Raw genomic sequence first — 18,650 nt, 5'->3', positions numbered from 1 at the left:
ATTAATAACATGTTGATCACATTACTATTTAACTCATGTGAATAATCTCAAGAATAAAGTCAAGTACAAAGTTTACACAAATGGCCATATATACATTATTCGCATAATTACTACATATTCTCATTTCCACAATTATAATCATATCCTTAATATAACCATCCATCATTCAAATGGCATGATAATAATAATAATATGCATGATCAATCTCTTCCTTATATCCCCCCTTATTTCCTCTGACATGAAATCCGTGGGCCAACAATTAGAAAAGATCATCCATGTGGTGAGACTACCCAAAGCCTTAATCATATCATGAGGGGCTACCGGGCCAAAGTTACCTTACTCACTTATGAACACGGTTTCCCACAAATCACACACTATGGGATGTCATATCCAAAACTAGTTTTACCCAAAACTCTAGGTAGGTCAGTAGGGTCAAATCCCTTAATAGGAACAATACTACAGTACCTTACGAGGTAAGTAGTGGCTATAACCCCTAGGATTATTAGTTAATAGCCAAGTACCATATGGATTTTGTATAACCGCTAACTCTTTCACTAAGGCGAACTCCCGCCATATGATAATGCTCATGAGAAAATACATTTCAAAAACTCATATATATAATTCACAATTATCCCACATGTTCATCAACTTTCTTGCTCAACAAACATCAAGAATTATCATATTTCAATCATGCATGTTACATCAATTTTTATATTATCACATAAAATCACATTAGCATCATATAAAACTCAACATGCTCATACAATTCATCACTGTGCATAATTCATAACTTATAACTAAGAGTGTACACATAATCATCAACCATCAATCTCATTACTCATACCAAGTCATAATTAACTTGGTCACAAGTTATAGAGTCTCAACAAAGCCACATGCATTACAAACAACCATTTTAAAATTTAGACACACACATACACACACACACACACACACACACATTCTTTCATTTTACCAACATAATTAATTAAGTAATATAAAAATATATAAAATAGATTTTCCCCGATTACCTCAACCTTTGAGAGATCAAAGGTTACTTCTCAAGTTACAACACTTCCAAAGCTTTCTAAAGCTTGAATGGTGTCAAAAGAAAATTAATTTATAATTGATCATATCCCAATGTGTCCATAATATTATTAACACAATTTTCACTCATACTCTAACACCTAAGTATTTATTTTATTTTATTTTATTTTTTTAAGACCTTAGTCTTAGCTTCTTGAGTTCTAAAATTTAATTTCATATATTTGAACTTATTTACTTGGTTCAATAATCTCCTTTACAATAATTTCATTCAAATAATTTTCTAATATCAAAATTTTCCTTTTTATTCCAAAAATTCGCACATAAAAATATCCAAAAATTGCAAACTTGATTTCAAGCCTAGAATCATTATTCTATAGCTATAATAATTTATTTTTCATTTCAAATAATTATCTAAATATCAACAAATCAATTTATATTTTCATATTTAACCAAAAATCTACCCATAAGGATCTATGGATAAATTCAAATGCCTCAAATTTTAATTCTATCAACAAAATAATACTCTAAAATATTTATTACATTATCAACAACCTCAACAACTAGATTTACTCATCAAAAATTTATCCCTATTTCAAACCCTAGATTTTTCAAAATCTCAGAATCTACAGTCTCAGGGAAAAAACAACTAAGAAAATATTTAGAACACTTACCTAATTTTCGAATACTTAAAATCTCATCTGAAATATTTTATTATGGAGCTTCACCTTCTAAATTAGCTCCCATCAACGAGACTCGCTCTGTTTCTATTCTCTCTGTCGTGCGCGAAGAGAAGTGAGGAAAGGGAAGAGAAAAGGAAATCAGAAGGGTGATATGTTGTTTTGAATAAAAAAGGTATGGGTCCCACATAAATTTACGCCTCTCTCTCTCTCTCTCTCTCTCTCTTTGTTTTCTTCAATGCACACACGTGAATGAAATTCATCTGCCTCCCTTTTCTTTTTTTTTTTTTACATTATTTACACTTCAACACTTAAAACAAAAATTACTTACCTCTCCCCTCTTCAATTTTCAACTTTTTTTATGTTCATTTTCCTTCTTCTTTCTTTCTTTTTTTTAATAATATTATCATTACTATTTCTATTTACTATAAAATCATAACTTAAAATTTTAATCCAAATTAAATTCAATAATAATCTTCTAACTAAAATTATTTATATTTAAATATTCCTCCAAAATTACTCATTTACTCTAAATTAACTTAATTAACCTTAGGTTAATTTTTGAGATGTTATACTAAGCAAGACTTATGATGGTTGATGTACTTGAACATAACAATACTAGCATCAGTTCGTCCTTTAATTTGATTTGATTCCATCTCCACCAAAAAAAATATTCACATCACCATACAACCTTGAACAAATACTAATTGATAATTTTGTCTATTTCCCACTACCTCGAGAAATCAATGTTAGATTTTTTTTTTTACCAACAGAAATTAATAATAGATGACCTTTTAAATATATGAAAATTAAAGGGAAAATAAATATTTTAATCTTTTAAATTTTAATTCAATTATAATTTAGTTCCTCAAATATAATTTAATGCAACTCAATCCTTAAAGTTTTAACTCATTTTCAACTCAATCCCCAATCTTTTCATCATTCTATGTTTTTGTGCTTTTCATTCAAAACTCAGTTAAGATAATTGACATTAACTTCTAACTCAGCTTCATGTGGCTTTTTTTTTATAAAATTGAAGAGAGAGAGAGAGAGAGAGAGAGAGAGAGAGAGAGAAGAGAGGCTCCGTGCTGCAGGGTACGAACGGAGAGGAAGGTCAAGAAGGTTTGAAGTGATAATGCAAAATTTGAAGCATTAATCGCTTACAACTCTGTTATCCCCATGATTAATTAGCAAAGTCTGACAGAAAAAAAAGAACTGATAATGCTGTTACAATTACAAGAAGGATATGGAAATTGAGATGAAAGCCAAATCTTTGAGAAGGGATTAAAGAATCGATGAGGTGGTTGTAGTAGGTGATTCCTAACAAGTCTTCTGGCCAAAACGAAAGAAAATGACCTACCAAGTTCACTTCACCAGATCTTCCTTTTGTTCTCATTCATAAAAATTATAAGAAAAAATCTACTTCTGAGTCACCATATTAAAATATAAAAAGAAGTCCCACATTTAAAAAATTAAAAAATGAATCATGATATATAAAATTTGAGAAGTATCTAACTAAATAATTGAAGTTATTTTGGTAAAGTGTACTATTTTTAAGCATACTTAATATATTAAAGCTAACATGGCATCATGAGCCATTTGATTGGGGGACAAAAAAAAGGATAAAATGAAGGATAAAAAAAATACAACAAGAAATTTAAAAAAGAAAAGAGAGAAGAAGAAGAAGAAGAAAGAGAAGAAATTGAATAGATCTGAGTCTTTGAAATTGAAAAAAAGTACAAGTCTAAGCAAGAAAAAGAAAAAAATAAATGAAAACAAAAAAAATAGAGAGAAAAAAAATAATAGAGAGAATACTAGAGTGTGAAAAAAAGTCTCACATTTAAAAGATTAAAAAATAAATCATGATATATAAAGTTTAGAAAGTATTTAACTAAATAGTTTTAAGCTATTTTAATAGAATATATTATCTTTAAATATATTTAATATATTAAATCTAACACACTAAAGTTCAGAAGCAAATCCACATGCTCTTGTTTTCATCCATAGTACATAAGTTTCAAACTCAGAAGCCCGAGTTTGAGATCCAAACCCAAAATCCACGACATCTCAACCACAAATATCATGTTTCAGACTTCGGTCAAGCAACCATCCACACTCGCTTCCTCGCCGATCTCGCTGCTTTCTTGCTCTAATCATTCTTGCCGATCTCACTCTTCATCTTTCTATTTTTTTCCGGCAGACCTCCGCACATGTTTTATTTTTTCCAATTATGATGTGTGAGTTTGGAGTCTGACGTGGAGCTGAGTTGGAGAAATTTTAATTATGTACTTGTGCTACATCAGATTTCTCATGAAAGATTATAATTGATTCATTAACGGTAAGGACTAAATTGTGAACATCTAACACTTTAAGGACTGAGTCACATTAAATTTTAGTTTAGAGATTGAATCATAATTAAATTAAAACTTAAAGGATTAAAAGATTAATTTTTTTAAAAATTAAATGAAAATTAAAATTTGAGTATCATTTAAGAAAGGAAAAATGACAAAAATAATCACCCTGAAATGTGTAAATAACAATGAGGTCTTATGAAATACTATAATTCTTCTTAAGTTCCTAAAGACTATTTTGACATTAATATTTTTGATGAAATGACTAAAATATCTTCAGTTTAAACTAAAGTAACAATTGCATATTCTATTTTAATTATTGTTAGGAAAAAAATAATCATTGCTTAAATTAAAGTAGTCAATGATATTTATAATACTTGGCTTTCAATAAATCAAAAATTTATATCGGGAAAGTTGTAATTGCTTATTTTATTTTAGTCATTTTTTAAAAAAAGTAATCATTGTCTAAACTAATTAAAATAGTTATTGATTTTTATAATACTTGAACTTTAATGAATAAAAAATTTGCATAAGAATAGTTATAATAGTTGTTTCATTTTGTAACTCATTGCTAGAAAAAAAAAAAAACAGTCACTACTTAAACTAAAATAGTCATTAATATTTATAATATTTGAATTTTAATGAATCAAAATTTACACAAGAAAAATTATAATTAGTCATTGCTAGAAAAAAGTAGTAATTACATAAACCAAAATAATTACTAATATTTATTTTTGGGGGTGGCTAGAGCTGTTACTTTTTAATTTTAAAATAAGGATGTTTTAATCATTTTACCAAAAATTAGTAATGTCAGGAAGGTTTTTAAGAACCTGAAAAGAATTATGACATTTTGTAGGATCTCATTGTTATTTATATATTTTTAAAAAAATTTCTGTCATTTTCATTTTAAAAAATTAAAAGACAATTTACTCAAATTTTTGTTTTAAAAGTTTTAAATTTTTTTTACAAAATTATGTATTTTAACAAAATTTATTAAATATAATTTACGATCTTCATTTTTTATATACTTTTGAAAAAAAATACTCTTCATTGATAAAAGAGGGTGGGAATGAAATTTATTTAAGAAGTGAAATAATGATGAGTAACATTGAAATAAATATTATTAATTAAATCTTTTTTCTTTCAAAACCTCTTATATTATAAAAAGGAACATGAAAATTGATAAGAATGGACGTGCAATCTCTCCATTTCTTTACGATCATCTTCTCTTGACTTCTCAAAATAAGGTATTGGGCTTAAATTAAAATAAAATTTTAAAATAAAATAATATCCTTCTTCAATTAACTTGCAACATGACGAATAACACAAAGGAGCTAACAAGTAAAGCTTTTAACAAATAATATAATTAATAAGAAGCATTTAATTCACAAGCTAAGTTATGATAATAGCTTAGTAAGTAATAAATTTAACACACCACATAGACTTTTATTTTTAATCAACTATATTACTTGTTAAAAGCTTTACTTTATTTGTTAATTTTTGTGTGTTACTTGTTATGTGAGGTGGGAATATGAGCCAATCTGAATCATATGAATTGAAAGAAATGTGGGTTGAGTTAGATTCAACATATTTTCATGTGGGTTAAAAAAACGTCAATCCAACCAAACTCAACTTTTGAAGGTTAGCGAGTTAAATGGGTTAATCTACCAATGTATTTATTTATTTTATGAATTTTTAAAAATACACACAAATAATGAGTTCCAATGTGATATTCTTTCATGATTCATTCTAAATATATCAAAATATTAATTTATAATATTTGTATAAAATATATAAATTAATCAAATTAAATAAGTCATGCTCAATATGGTTTATATCCACAATATTTTTCCCTTATTTTTTTTTTAATTTTTTTAAAAATAATATGGATTAAACAAGCCAACTCTAACCTATTAGAGTTAACCTATATAACTCATAGGTTGTATGGTCCAGGCAAAAAAAAATTTTATTTTTATTTGGGTCAATTTTTTTGCTAGCCTAACCTAACCCCTTATGATAAGTTATTTGAGTTAACTCACATAACTCGACCCATATTCTTTGCTCTAGTTATACTACATTATGCTATGCTAGAAGTAATAAATTTTGATTCCAAAAAATGTTATATATGTGGTCATGAAATTTTTCATTTATTTTGGCAATAAATTTGACAAGTGATTATGATTAGAAAAAATGAAGAGAAAATGATGATTTAAAAAAAAGAAGAAGAAGAAGAAGGAAAGGTTAGACGTTAGAGGAACTCAACAATGAATGGCATTGGATTCACCGTCGCCAACTTCCAATCACGTCATCATTTTCGTCTGAAACCCACATTCAAGTCTTCATCTTCAGCTTGAACCTTGCTTTGCTAGCTTCAATGCCATCTCCCCCCCCACCCTAAACAAATGGCGTCAACCACAGCAAATTAAAAGAGATTGTTACAGAAGTCCCAACGTTACTACGAGTCTACAACGAGGGCACCGTCCAACGCTTCAAGAAAATCCAGATCGTGCCACCCTCCCTCGTCGACGGTGACCCACAAACTCGACCCGTTTCATCGAAAGACATCGTCATCTCCGACAGCCCCTTCATCGCTGCTCGTCTCTACATCCAGCAAAAGCAAACCGAAGCACCCAGAAGAATTCCGATCCTGGTCTACTTTCATGAAGGTGGGTTCATATCGGAATCGGCCTTCTCTCCGGCGTACCATTCGCACTTCAACGAGTTCGTGTCGCTGGTCGACGTGATGGTTGTGTCTTTGGAGTATCGGCTCGCCCCAGAACACCATGTTCCTGCTGCTTATCATGATTGCTGGACCGCCCTGCAATGCGTTTGCTCTCATTCTTCAACCCACAACCAAAGAAACTCTGATGATCTTCGTGAACCTAATACTGCAATACAGGTAAGTGCACGAGGTTATCAAACTATGCCAAAAAAATATGATTATAATTAATTATAAATACTCCCACAATAATGCGTAGCCCATGAATTGCGTCGTGAGTTGTGACGAAGGTTTTGATGTCAAATGCAGAATTGAGAAGCTGGCGGCTCGGCTTATATAAACTTGAGCCGATAAGCTTTGTAACTCTAAAATTAGTTAATTCTTCAAGCCCAATCCTTTTGATTGGCTTAAAGTAGGCCCCAAACACTTTTTTATTTTTTAAATTTATTTTTATTTTAAAATTAAATTTATCATTACTATATCATATATTTATGTTATAAAGTACAAATCAAATTGTTCAAAAAATTAAAATAAGTAATATAAATCATAATTTTAAAGAACAAACATATATTTTAAAGTTTCAATTTAATCTAAATATATAAAATATCATTATTTTTTTAGAGTTAAAATAAATATGAGCTTAAACAGGTCCAAGCCCTTTTTTTAGGACATAAAAAGATTAGATTTAAAAGCCCTTTTGTATAAAATACTCTAATTTTCAAAGTCATGGATATATAAAAATGAGTTTAAATAGGTAACTTGGTAAGCCCAACTGGTATTTGAAACTCTAATTAAAGGCCAACATCAAATAGAGTTGAGCTAAAAAAATGTATACAAATGAAAAAAAAAAAAAATACCGAAACTCCCTTGCTTAAACATTTTAGGTTAAGATATGTGAAGTGATATATTACATCTTATAATAATCGAACACATCATGAAGTAGTGATCAAGGAAGCACTTTGTGCTATAATTAAATACTTTTCCAGATGCTCTTTGAACTGTGAGACTTATCATTGACTCGGACAAGTTTTAAGATTCAACGCAAACTCTTATTATCATAAGAAACTACTAGCATAATATATTATCATATAGAAAAAAGCGGAATAATAATATATGCAAATTTGAATCACTAGTACATGCATATTCATAAAGATCTTTATGTTCTTCTGGAAAAAATATAGGAAATTTCGTTCAATGAAGACAGTCACTAACATAGAATGCAATGTGATCCAGGTATCAACATACAACGAAATATGTAGTATTTATGATACACCTCCATATTCCATGAATCTAGAAAATTCCTCCAACACTCAGCCATGGCTAATCAATCACGGCGACTTCAATAAAGTTTTCATAGGAGGAGACAGTGCTGGCGGCAACATTGTTCACAACATCGCCATGCGAGCTGGCTCGGATGCTTTACACTCGCGTGAAAAATCACCGTTGCCATATATTCCCACCCATACTTTTACGGGTCAAATCTAGACCCGGTTGAGTCCTTGCCCGAAACATGGAAAGGAAAAAACTATGTTTCTACGTGGAACTTGGCAATACCCCACTGCGCCGGGCTGGATGGATAACCCGATGGTGAACCCAGTGGGTCCTCGGGGCTCCGAGTTTGGCAGGCCTGGGGTGTGAGAAAATGCTGTGTGTGTTAGTGGGAAGGATAAATAGAGGGATAGAGGGGTTAGATCCTATGAGGGTGTGAAGAAGAGTGGGCAGAAAGGGAATTTGGAATTGTTTGAAGAAGAAGAAGAAGAAGAAGATCATGTTTATCATATTCATGAATCCCAGTCCGAGAATTTCCACAAGATGATCAAACGCTTGGGTGAGTTTCTTCTTGAGTAAGAACAAGGGACTCAATAATAGTGTGTTTTCAAGATGAAGAGATACAATAAATAAAGGATTATCCTTTCTTGTAATAATAGAGAATTTTCATTATGCATTACCGTATTCGCTGGAGACGTGCAAGCGATCTAAACATGTTTATTCATTTTTATTTGATAAACTTTATGCTTATTGGAGGCTGTTGAGAAAACATCGTTAAATTGCTAGCAAACTGCCAAACAAACCTCTATTGAGAAGACAAGAAATAAAAAGATCTTTGATTAATCTTTTAAAATCAAGTGGAATTTATACAAGATATGAGTTTATAAAAAATCGCACTTTCACACGATGGTCACTAATTATCTAGGATTCATTATATTTCCATGATAGTGAAGAAATGTGCGTGTAAACCGATCCCTAAGAAAATATAGATAATGTATTTCTTTTCTTTAAGAAACACAAGGCTCATGACATAGTTAACAACTATTTCTTCTAGAAATAGCAAAATAAGTTTCTGAATTTTAAATTAAAATAGAAACATCCAATCTTAATTAAGATTAGGAAAAAGTACATATTTCAATTTAATCCCATAATAAAACAAATTTTCCATCTTTTAACTTTAACACCACTGTTAGTCTCAAATGATTTTTTTTTATCAATCATTGATATTTTAAAAAATTAAATTTAATGTGTTAATATTTGAAAATATTTTATCAACGTCTAAAAGTTTAATGTCAATAAAATTAACTGCGCAAGATTTAGTAGTATCACAGTATCACTTGATTGATTGTATACCAAATGCAGCATGCCAAATCTAGTAATTCTAGTGAAGTACATAACGTAATCGAAATAACAACTTCCAACACACATTTCCATATCAGAAGACCAAATTCAAAGGCTTAAGCCTAACAGCATAATTTCTTGCAGAATAATTGTGATACACACATGTACATTATACGTACTCTACGAGAAACATTAACCTATCATCACCAACACAATGAATCGTAATTCCTGAATGCAAAATCGAGAGAGAGAGAGAGAGTTGCATATAACCATCACAATATTGCAGGAGAAAAAAGCAATGTTGGTGAAGGTCATATTGGCTTATGTTATATCTACTTATGACAATGACGATACAAACAATTAAATGGACTTACGCTGCATCAGAGAGGAACACACATGACTGGTCTGACTTATTTCCTTCAGCCATGCAGTATTCAATAAAGGAGACACCCCTTTTTCCCTATCTCAACAAAAGATAACAGGAAGAACACCTACAGCATTCTGTACACCACAATCATCAGTTAGAGGTCAACAACAAAATGGTTGGCATGCTACGACCGATCGATAGCAGAGTTAGCCTTCGTGAGCGCTTTTGCGAAGTAGTTGTGTATCTCTGGCATAATGCGTTGGATCAGCTGAGAGTGCCTGCAAGTATTAGGCGCATTAAGAAATTTAAATCCAAGAGAACCAGACAGAACTCATAATTGTATATATGAATTTCAGGATTTTATCTTTTTTAACATACATGCATGGGTCTATGACAGCAAACATGTTCTAAATAAATGTGCCTGGATCAACCAGCTGACATGATTAATGAGCTTATGTCAATAAAATTGACGTTTAAGATCCCAGAAAATCATAGTGGTCAAAAGAAAGCAGAGTTACATAAACATCAACAAAGAATGAGAAGCTAAAAGTATGTTTGGATTGAAGAGAACAGCAGAAATGAGAAATGAAAATTGTAATTCTAACATTTTCTTCAATTTTGATTAAAATAAGTAGGGAAAACATAATTATTGGTTACTATAGTTTTATTGTGTTTTGTTTTTAGTTCTTATAATTTGTTTTCAATATTTTCAGTCCTTATAGTTTTTGCAAAATTGAGTGACATTAAAAACAAATTACAGGGACTAAAAGCAAAACCCAATGAAACTACAAAGACCAATGATTGTGTTTTCCCCAAATAAGTATTTGTTTTCTTCCCAACTTACTCATTCTCCTCAGCTCAAGCGAATTATAAGGGACAAATTGTTGGATTTAAAACCAAAGCAAAGAAAATATCAGAAGTAAAATTCAATTCCTCTCTCTTTCCTCCAGTTCTGCTCAATCCAAACATTGCACAACAAATTACTGTATTAAAATGAAAAAGGGGGGGGGGGCTCTCAGAATTTTTGGACTCCAGGCCCCCTCCCAACCCTCATCATCCCCCCAACCATAAAAAAAATGGCTCCTTATATTTTTATCACTTCATAAACTCTTCATGCCTCACCTGAACTGAACATGCATAATTAAAGCTGAATGAACGAAAATACCCTTGATAAATAATTCTGAAAAATAATTCATTATTCCTTGCTGGATGTAGTGCCCATTTGGATTTCAGTTAAGCATAATAGATTATGAAAATAATTGATTAAGTGGTAAATTTCAATCATAATTGATTATATTATAACACAATATGTTTGGATATCGTTTTTCTAAAATTAATTTTAATAGAATTAAAAATGTTTGGATAATTTAATCAGAATTAATTTTAGCTATGTAAATTATTATAAAGGATATTGCTTTTTAAAATTAAATTATTAATATATTTGTATTTAATATTATTAAATTTGTTAAATTTTTATTTAAGAAATAAAATATATTATTTAAATTACATATCTGATTAATTCGTAAAATTTTGGTAACATAGAAAATATAACAATGTTACAAATGGTGCAAAACCTCTCTCTAGACCTTTATAACAATATTTGTCATGACTCTAAATTTTAAATTAATTTTTCTCTATCAATTAATATTTTATTTGAATTAGTTTTATAGTAAGTGCTGAACGAAGGGTGATAGTTGACAAAAACTTATGCTAGCAACTTTTTTGAGGATACAAAGTTTGAATTTTATCAAAAAAAAAGAGAGAGAGAAAAGAGGAGAGGAGAGAGTTTGATTTTATTTTTATTAAATTATGTGCTTTCTTTTGTACTTTTTTCTTAGGCCTTTTTTTATAATATTTCCCAACACTTTTTGATGAGATTTTCGACAAAAGCTCGGATTGGCAGCTTCTGGAAAAAAATCAATTTTTCCCCCAAAAATCGATTAATCACAAAATTTGGTGTTTGGATAACTTTTCTTATTAATCGATTACCAAAAATGGATCAATGAAGCAATCCAAACAGGCATGTAACTGGCTGTATGATAACGACTTGCGCTCTAAACAGAATGTCATTGGCTTGGTAGAGAAACACTAATTTAAATATCTGAAATCCTTTTCTATATCAACACCAAGACTACAAGAAAAACATTTTTCAGAATGCCAAAAGCTCCTGTGTGCTCTTTTCAAAACTATATTCCACTGAAAGTTATTTAAGTCATAGTTCAATGTTTTTTTTAAAAAAAAAATATGTTACCATATTACAGAGACAAAAGAATATCTAACATAAGCATGTGCAGAATTCAAGGATCAGATTATTACCCAGGTTTTGTACACAGTTTATCATACTGCTCCAGGATGTAAACAATGCAAGAGTGCCTCAATGATATTGCATTAAAGGCTTCTGAAAGGTCGTACATACTTGACACAGTCTCAAGTGATATGTCCTTGGAAAAAAACAGTTGTACCATGTAAGACAGGTTCCTTCCAGTCTAATATTAGTGCAGAAATATATGACAACACACACGTGTGTGTATGAAACTAATTGCATTAGCTCACCTGCGCAATTGCGTACTCACAGAGTCTCTTAAGTCCTTCTAGGAGATATTGATCAGCGGCTCGAAGGAGATCTTGAGCAATGTCCAGAGTAACATCAACTGATCCAGTATAGATGAATCTGGACAAAATTTGATTAAAATAAAAAATACAAGTTCTCTTCAGACAATCAAATTAAACTTTAAAGGCTTCAATATCATGAATTTTACAAAGACATCCAATTCATAATTTATTATACCTCATCATTAGTTCAAAAACATCCCATCTTATATTTGGAATTCCTATATCTCTCGCATCCTTCTCCTGCCATACAACATATCAAGGGCTTAACAAATGTGAAGGATGTACATCATTAAACATGCATTGTTCACTTTTCACTTTAATTGTCAAGTCAAAATAAAGGCTTAGATTGTTATGAAGCATATTTATAATTACTTGACAAGACTCCAATGAACAAAACAATTACATGGAGCATTGAACGAGCATAAAATGCCCAAATACTACGTGATAATTAATGTAGCTTGAGAAATTGGATGGAGTAGATGAATGTTTCTCTTTATATTTTAATTCAAGAAAAAGTACCTCATGCAATTATATCTTCGCTAGGGGGAAGAGGAGATGAGAATTATTCACAGGTCAAGATCAACAACATATACTCACCCTATAACCACCATCAAACATTGCACGAAATGCATCTGAAGACGCAAGTAGGCAGATTCTGTGAGCATAAAACCGCTTCCCTGCAGTTAAGATTGAACATTAACCAATAAACTAAGCATTCTACCTGAAGCTACAATAAATTTAATTTCAAATCATTTATTTTCAAAGAAGACAGTTTTTAGCAAGAAAAAAAAGTGCATGAGGAGCATCAACCTTCAACCAAAAATGTAACATCAGACAATGTAGCGTTGTTGACATACTGCTCTCCTAAATAGACCTGCAAGAAGAATAGTTTATCATTTCATACATTCCGACCATATGAGACAACTTATTTTGGAATGCTCTGCAGAAGAAGTGAGGAAGAGAAGATATGCGTGAGGATTCTTGCAAGTGCAGGCATAGTGGGCATCAAATATATCATATAAAAAGACTAATAATGGATCAGCATCTGCTAAATAATTACATGGATTATTTATTTACAACAACAAATAGTTTACCAGATATATACATCAACTTTAAAACTCAGCAGGCATACATGAAGAAGATATTACGTTAACTAATTATAGGATCAGCATATGCTAACTAATAATGTTGTTAACTCAATACAAATCCTCTGAATTCTGATTACTCAACCAGATACTATCCAACCAAATCCACCCACAAAAGGAAAAGAAGAAAAAAGAAATGTTTCCCTAGCTTTCAAGAGGCTAAAGTCTCTCCCAAATCTAGACTAATTTTTGCTGCATATGGACACCGATGAGGGCTCAGGCTCAGCCCTGTGCTTAGTTCTACATCATGTAATAAGAGCTACTTAATAGGGTTTCCCAGCCATTGCTTTTGAGGTGGGTTTCCCATCTGTTCCTTGGATGCTCATCAAGTACACAATACGACAAATCACAAATAAGTTTTAAAACTTATGTAAGGCCAGAATCATTTTTATCATTTTCCAATCAATCAAATACTATATGGGCCTCAAGATAAGGAAAAGTATATTTCAAAATCCATGCATCAGCAAGCAATTGTAGCACCTATATATTAGTATCAAACAGCCCACATAATCAGCTTAAACTGTACGGATGAGTATGTGTGGAGAAATTTTGTTCATAGAAGGGAGGAAAATCTAAAAGAATGTGATGCGGAATTATCCTGAAGTCCCAAGAATAAGCAAAGGAGAAATTAAATCTTGCGGGAGAAAGCCAAAGTACAATATCACGATCCAATTATGAAATTAACTTCTTGGTTGCGGCAAACTCATGGGAATGGATGTGTGAGGACAAGCCAACAGGACATAAGCCTACCTGAGGTGTTGGAGATGGGGGAGCTGCATCTATGGGAGACAGTGTCAAGGCTTTCTTCGACAATTTGCACAAAGCTACAGCACCATCAAGTTGCTGCTTTGTGCTAGAAGAGCCAAGAAGCCCAAGAAGCAACTCCAAACCTGCATGAAAAGATAATTAAAGCCACAAACATAGGGAGGGTTTTTTATGTAACAAGAACCATCATGAATCAAAAGATCAAAATTATGAAATGGATTAGATGGAGCATACCATTGTTATCGATGAATATTAATCTCTGATCATCCGCAGAACAAAGATGAGCAAGAGCCAAAGCAACTCGACGTTGGACAGCCTTTTCTGAAATGCGCATAAGATATAACAAATGATTGAGGACCTGCAAGAAAAATAGAGGGCATCAAATTTGAACATCTTGATCAAAGAAACATAGTAATTCACGGTATTTCCAAAATTAGTCAAAATTATATGCACAAGTAAATATAAGTAAACCGGTGCTTACACAGCCACGAATCTTCTCCTCTAATCTTTTCAAAGTCTTTGCAACACAATCTTTTGTTGCCTGCCAAAAATAAAAAACACAAATTCCATGTAAGTCAGGATAGGTCCGGGGATAAATATACTTTACCCCAGTTCTGAAAAATAAGTCCATACAAGGCAATCACAATGTACATGATTTCAAATGATATGAACAATACCGGATAATATTAAAAAGAACAGCAAAAGCTAATTTCTAGAAAGTATAGAAGTACAGTACTTACCTGAACAATAAACTCTCCATCCTGCAGTCTCTGAACACCACCTACCCTAATAAAATCGGACACGTTATCCTATGAAAATGAAATGACAAAAGAACAATCAATTAAAATTGTACTCAGTTTTTTAACCAATTTGAGAACGGATTATCCTAATTTCATTAGAATCCCCAGTTGTCATACCTCATTATCTGCAAGGCCATAAAGTGCAAAAGCGGCATTATGTTGCAAAGACCCATTTTTTGAATCAAGAAGCTTGAGTAATGGCAATAAGCCACCATTGTGTGCAATACCAGCTTGGTTATGCATGTCCTGAAGTCAAAAAGTTCTTTTCAAACCGGAGGAAATGGTGCACAAAAGAGCCTAGTATTCAACTTTCAAATAAAAATAATGCATATTGCATAGGACATTTTCTTTACCGACCAGAGCAACTTATTTTAAAATAGTTAGCTTTATATTACTGAGATGCACAGAGACCATTAAAATTTGACATTTAAGACTGATGAGCCCAATACAGAAATGTTTAGCATATGGCTGAGATAACACCAATGTTAATGATCGAAAACTATCATCTTGAGATAAACAATAAATCATTTCCATAAATACAATGGTGAATTTTACTTATAGCTTACACCAGTGGAGTAGTGAATTATAACTTGGAAAACAAAACGTATAGAGAATAACCTGTGCCAGTCGGCCCAATGCAAAGGCAGACATTTCTTTGAGATGTACATCATGGGACTGAAGCATCTCTATAAGAGGTGGAACAGCACCTCTCTGTACAATATGAACCTGAAAAATTTAAGTAAAACAGATATTAAGACAAAGTTGAAGGGAAGGGAAGGGAAGATGGAATACATGATGCAACACAAGAAGAGTCATCACAACAAAGAGTGGTAGCAAGTGAATAATCGGAAATTGGAACCATAAAGTAATTGCCTATGAGTAAAGTTCAGAAAGTGATTGACGTCTTTTCTACCCCTGTTCATATGCCAGGCAACAAACATAAGAGTGTAAAAGTCTCTTCCCCTGATAAGGCCTCTCCCTCCCTCCCTCTTCAATACAAGTTACAATGCTTACCTTGCAGTCAGAATCAGTAGCTGCAAACTGTCCAAGTAACAATGCTGCTTCCCTTTGGCTCTCAGAGCAGCAAGATCTTTTACATAAAACATGTTTATCAAAGGACAGACAAACTTTAATGCAAGATATAATCGTTATGCAAGGTTCATACAAGGAATTCTGGGGGTATAATATTGCACAGAAGTTTGCTAGAATCCAGCGCAGAGAGCATACCGAAGTAATCCAATTACAGGTTGTAAAGCTCCAGCTAGAATAACTTGTTTCTTTATATTAGGAGAAGAGTGTACTAGATTTCCAATCACACCAACCTGCAATACAATTAAGGACCATCATATAGGAAAGAGAGGATAAGCATAGAGACCAAACTCCATTCACCGACCAAAAAAAAAAAAAAAAAGTTATACCGCTTCATAATGAATAGCAGGATCTTCAGAACGTAGCATTAGAATCAGATTTGGAAGAGCATTGCATTTGACAATCTGCAAGTCGTGAGATTGTGTCACTTGATTGCAACAGTCAAGCCAATTTCAAATGACCAACTTTCAGAAATGGTCAGTTACCTGATTTTTATTTTCATCGTTTTTAAAAGCTAGGGTACGCAGCGCACCAGCAGCTGCTCTCTGAACCTTTGCATCATTGAATTCAAGCAACTCAACAAGTGGTGGAATCCCACCTTCCATCCTACAGATTGTGTCCAGATAATCATAAAAACAAAAACAAAAACATGCCACCTTTTAATTTGAAGGTATGACCATAACGGAAAAGGCAAACCTGACACAAGTTTTGATGTTACTATTTTCATGAGCAAGATTAGTGATCGCATCTGCAGCCCTACGAATGACACTATTCACAGCACGAGAAGTAGAGCTATTATTATGCCTCTTTAGCAGATCAACAAGATGTTTCAATGCACCATTGTCAACAATAAGTTGTTGATGTTCTGGCTGCAGACGGCATTTTCAAATAAAATAGCAAGATTAAATATATAATACGATAATAATCAAGACTCATCAGGCAATCAAAGGTAAAATGACGCTGCCACAAGCATATTTCAAAGGATTGTCATCACATGTACACCTTAAACTATGTTAGTTTGCAGTATCAGATCAATAAAAAATCCAGTATATACTTCACAAGAATACTACTATTCAACAAAGGAAAAGACAAAAAAAAAAAGGACAAATGATAGAGTTTAACATACGATTTAGTTGTTATTCGTTATTCGTGTATAATATTTCAATTCACAAAAGTTAAGCTACCTTGACGGCAAGAAGTCCCAGAGCAAAAGCACTCCCTTTCTCAACCTCGTGCTCAAACGGCTTCTGGCCAGAATCGTTTTCACTCGAAGGAGGTGCTTGAAGATGATTAACCAAAGCCGGAATTGCGCCTCCTTCAACAATCACGTTCACTACTTCTTCTGCGAGCACAATCATCAAACACCAAAAAGAAAATATCAATCTCAAAACACGAAGCGCGCTCACTCACGCATGCAAGAAATGAAGAGAAACACAGTAGAGAAACACCATAACAATTCATGAAATCCGAGCAGCCGCAACAACAAATAAACGACGAGATCCAAAGACGAGCTTGGAGAAACAAATTTTACCATTCTTGGCAAGCTCAGCGAGGACGTGAGTGGCGCGCTTAGCTGCGGCTCGATCGGATTCTCTCCATGAGAAAGTGGAGTCAAGGACGTCAACCTGCGCCTTTACCTCGGCGAGCAACGCCTTACCGACGTCGCCGGTGGGCGCGGGAGCCGAGATCTCAGACTCCACTTCCAATTCCTCCTCCAGCTTCCGCTTCTGTCCTTTCCTCTCAGAGAAGCCTTGATCTTGGCGCCTCCGAAGCTCCATGAACAGGAGGAAGGAGAAGAAGAAGCCTCTGGTAGAGCAAGCGTGCGCTCGTAACACAAAAGAAGTGTGGGAGTGAGAGAGGGGGGCTAATCCGCAATGAAGCTCCCGGCTTGGGATACCAAATTGAAGGGGTAGTTTCGGAAATTCACTAAAAATTTCGGTCTGATTCATTTTTCTCATTTCGCTTTTGGCTCTTTGAGCATAGCGGTGTCGGGCAAAAAACCGGCCGTACTATTTCCGGTTCAGGAGGTTGGTTAGTTATTGCTCCCTCCAATTTAAAATTTAACGCCTTTTAGAATTTTTTTTTTTTTATTGTATGTGTTCTTTTTAAAAATTTATGCAATATTTATTGATAGTTTTATACTCTTATTTAAAATTTTAATGCAGAACTTTGTGGTTAATTCATTTTATTAATTATAAAACAAATTAAAATCAATTTTTAAAATTAAAAAATTAATTAGTGTGTCCAAACCTTAGAAAATTTGAACAAAGGCGGAATATATACTTCCTTCATTTAAAAATATAATACATTTTTAATCGAATTTTAACCTCCAATAAAGTAATTACCTACTTTCAAACTAACCATATTTTTTTATATTTATTCCTATTAACACTTTATAATAAATATAAAGTTATTTATTAATAGGAATACTTTTTTAGACAATCATTATATATTAAAAAATTAAAAATAT

General features: G+C 32.4%; 1 protein-coding gene and 1 pseudogene across 1 annotated transcript; one reads left to right on the top strand and one right to left on the bottom strand.

The window, feature by feature from the left end:
- Positions 1–6,336: 6,336 nt before the first annotated feature.
- Positions 6,337–8,639, top strand: LOC129319664 (2-hydroxyisoflavanone dehydratase-like; annotated as a pseudogene).
- An 854-nt stretch (positions 8,640–9,493) lies between these two features.
- On the bottom strand, positions 9,494–18,054 carry LOC129320560 (ARM REPEAT PROTEIN INTERACTING WITH ABF2-like). Its single transcript, XM_054966075.1, has 19 exons — positions 17,712–18,054; positions 17,365–17,522; positions 16,877–17,049; positions 16,666–16,786; positions 16,510–16,584; positions 16,319–16,413; positions 16,106–16,181; positions 15,710–15,817; positions 15,209–15,337; positions 15,032–15,100; positions 14,773–14,832; positions 14,526–14,649; positions 14,277–14,416; positions 13,192–13,255; positions 12,979–13,058; positions 12,557–12,621; positions 12,322–12,439; positions 12,085–12,209; positions 9,494–10,046 (listed from the first exon to the last, which is right to left on the bottom strand). Exons 1-19 carry the CDS (start codon positions 17,956–17,958, stop codon positions 9,953–9,955), a joined length of 2,121 nt encoding a protein of 706 aa, XP_054822050.1. The 5' UTR covers positions 17,959–18,054; the 3' UTR covers positions 9,494–9,952.
- Between the last annotated feature and the right edge of the window lie 596 nt (positions 18,055–18,650).

The sequence above is a fragment of the Prosopis cineraria genome, unplaced genomic scaffold (assembly GCF_029017545.1).
Source record: "Prosopis cineraria cultivar Desert tree isolate PC_DT_omini unplaced genomic scaffold, ASM2901754v1 PC9, whole genome shotgun sequence".
Taxonomy (NCBI): Eukaryota; Viridiplantae; Streptophyta; class Magnoliopsida; order Fabales; family Fabaceae; genus Prosopis; species Prosopis cineraria.
This window is presented reverse-complemented; position numbering and strand designations above follow the sequence as displayed.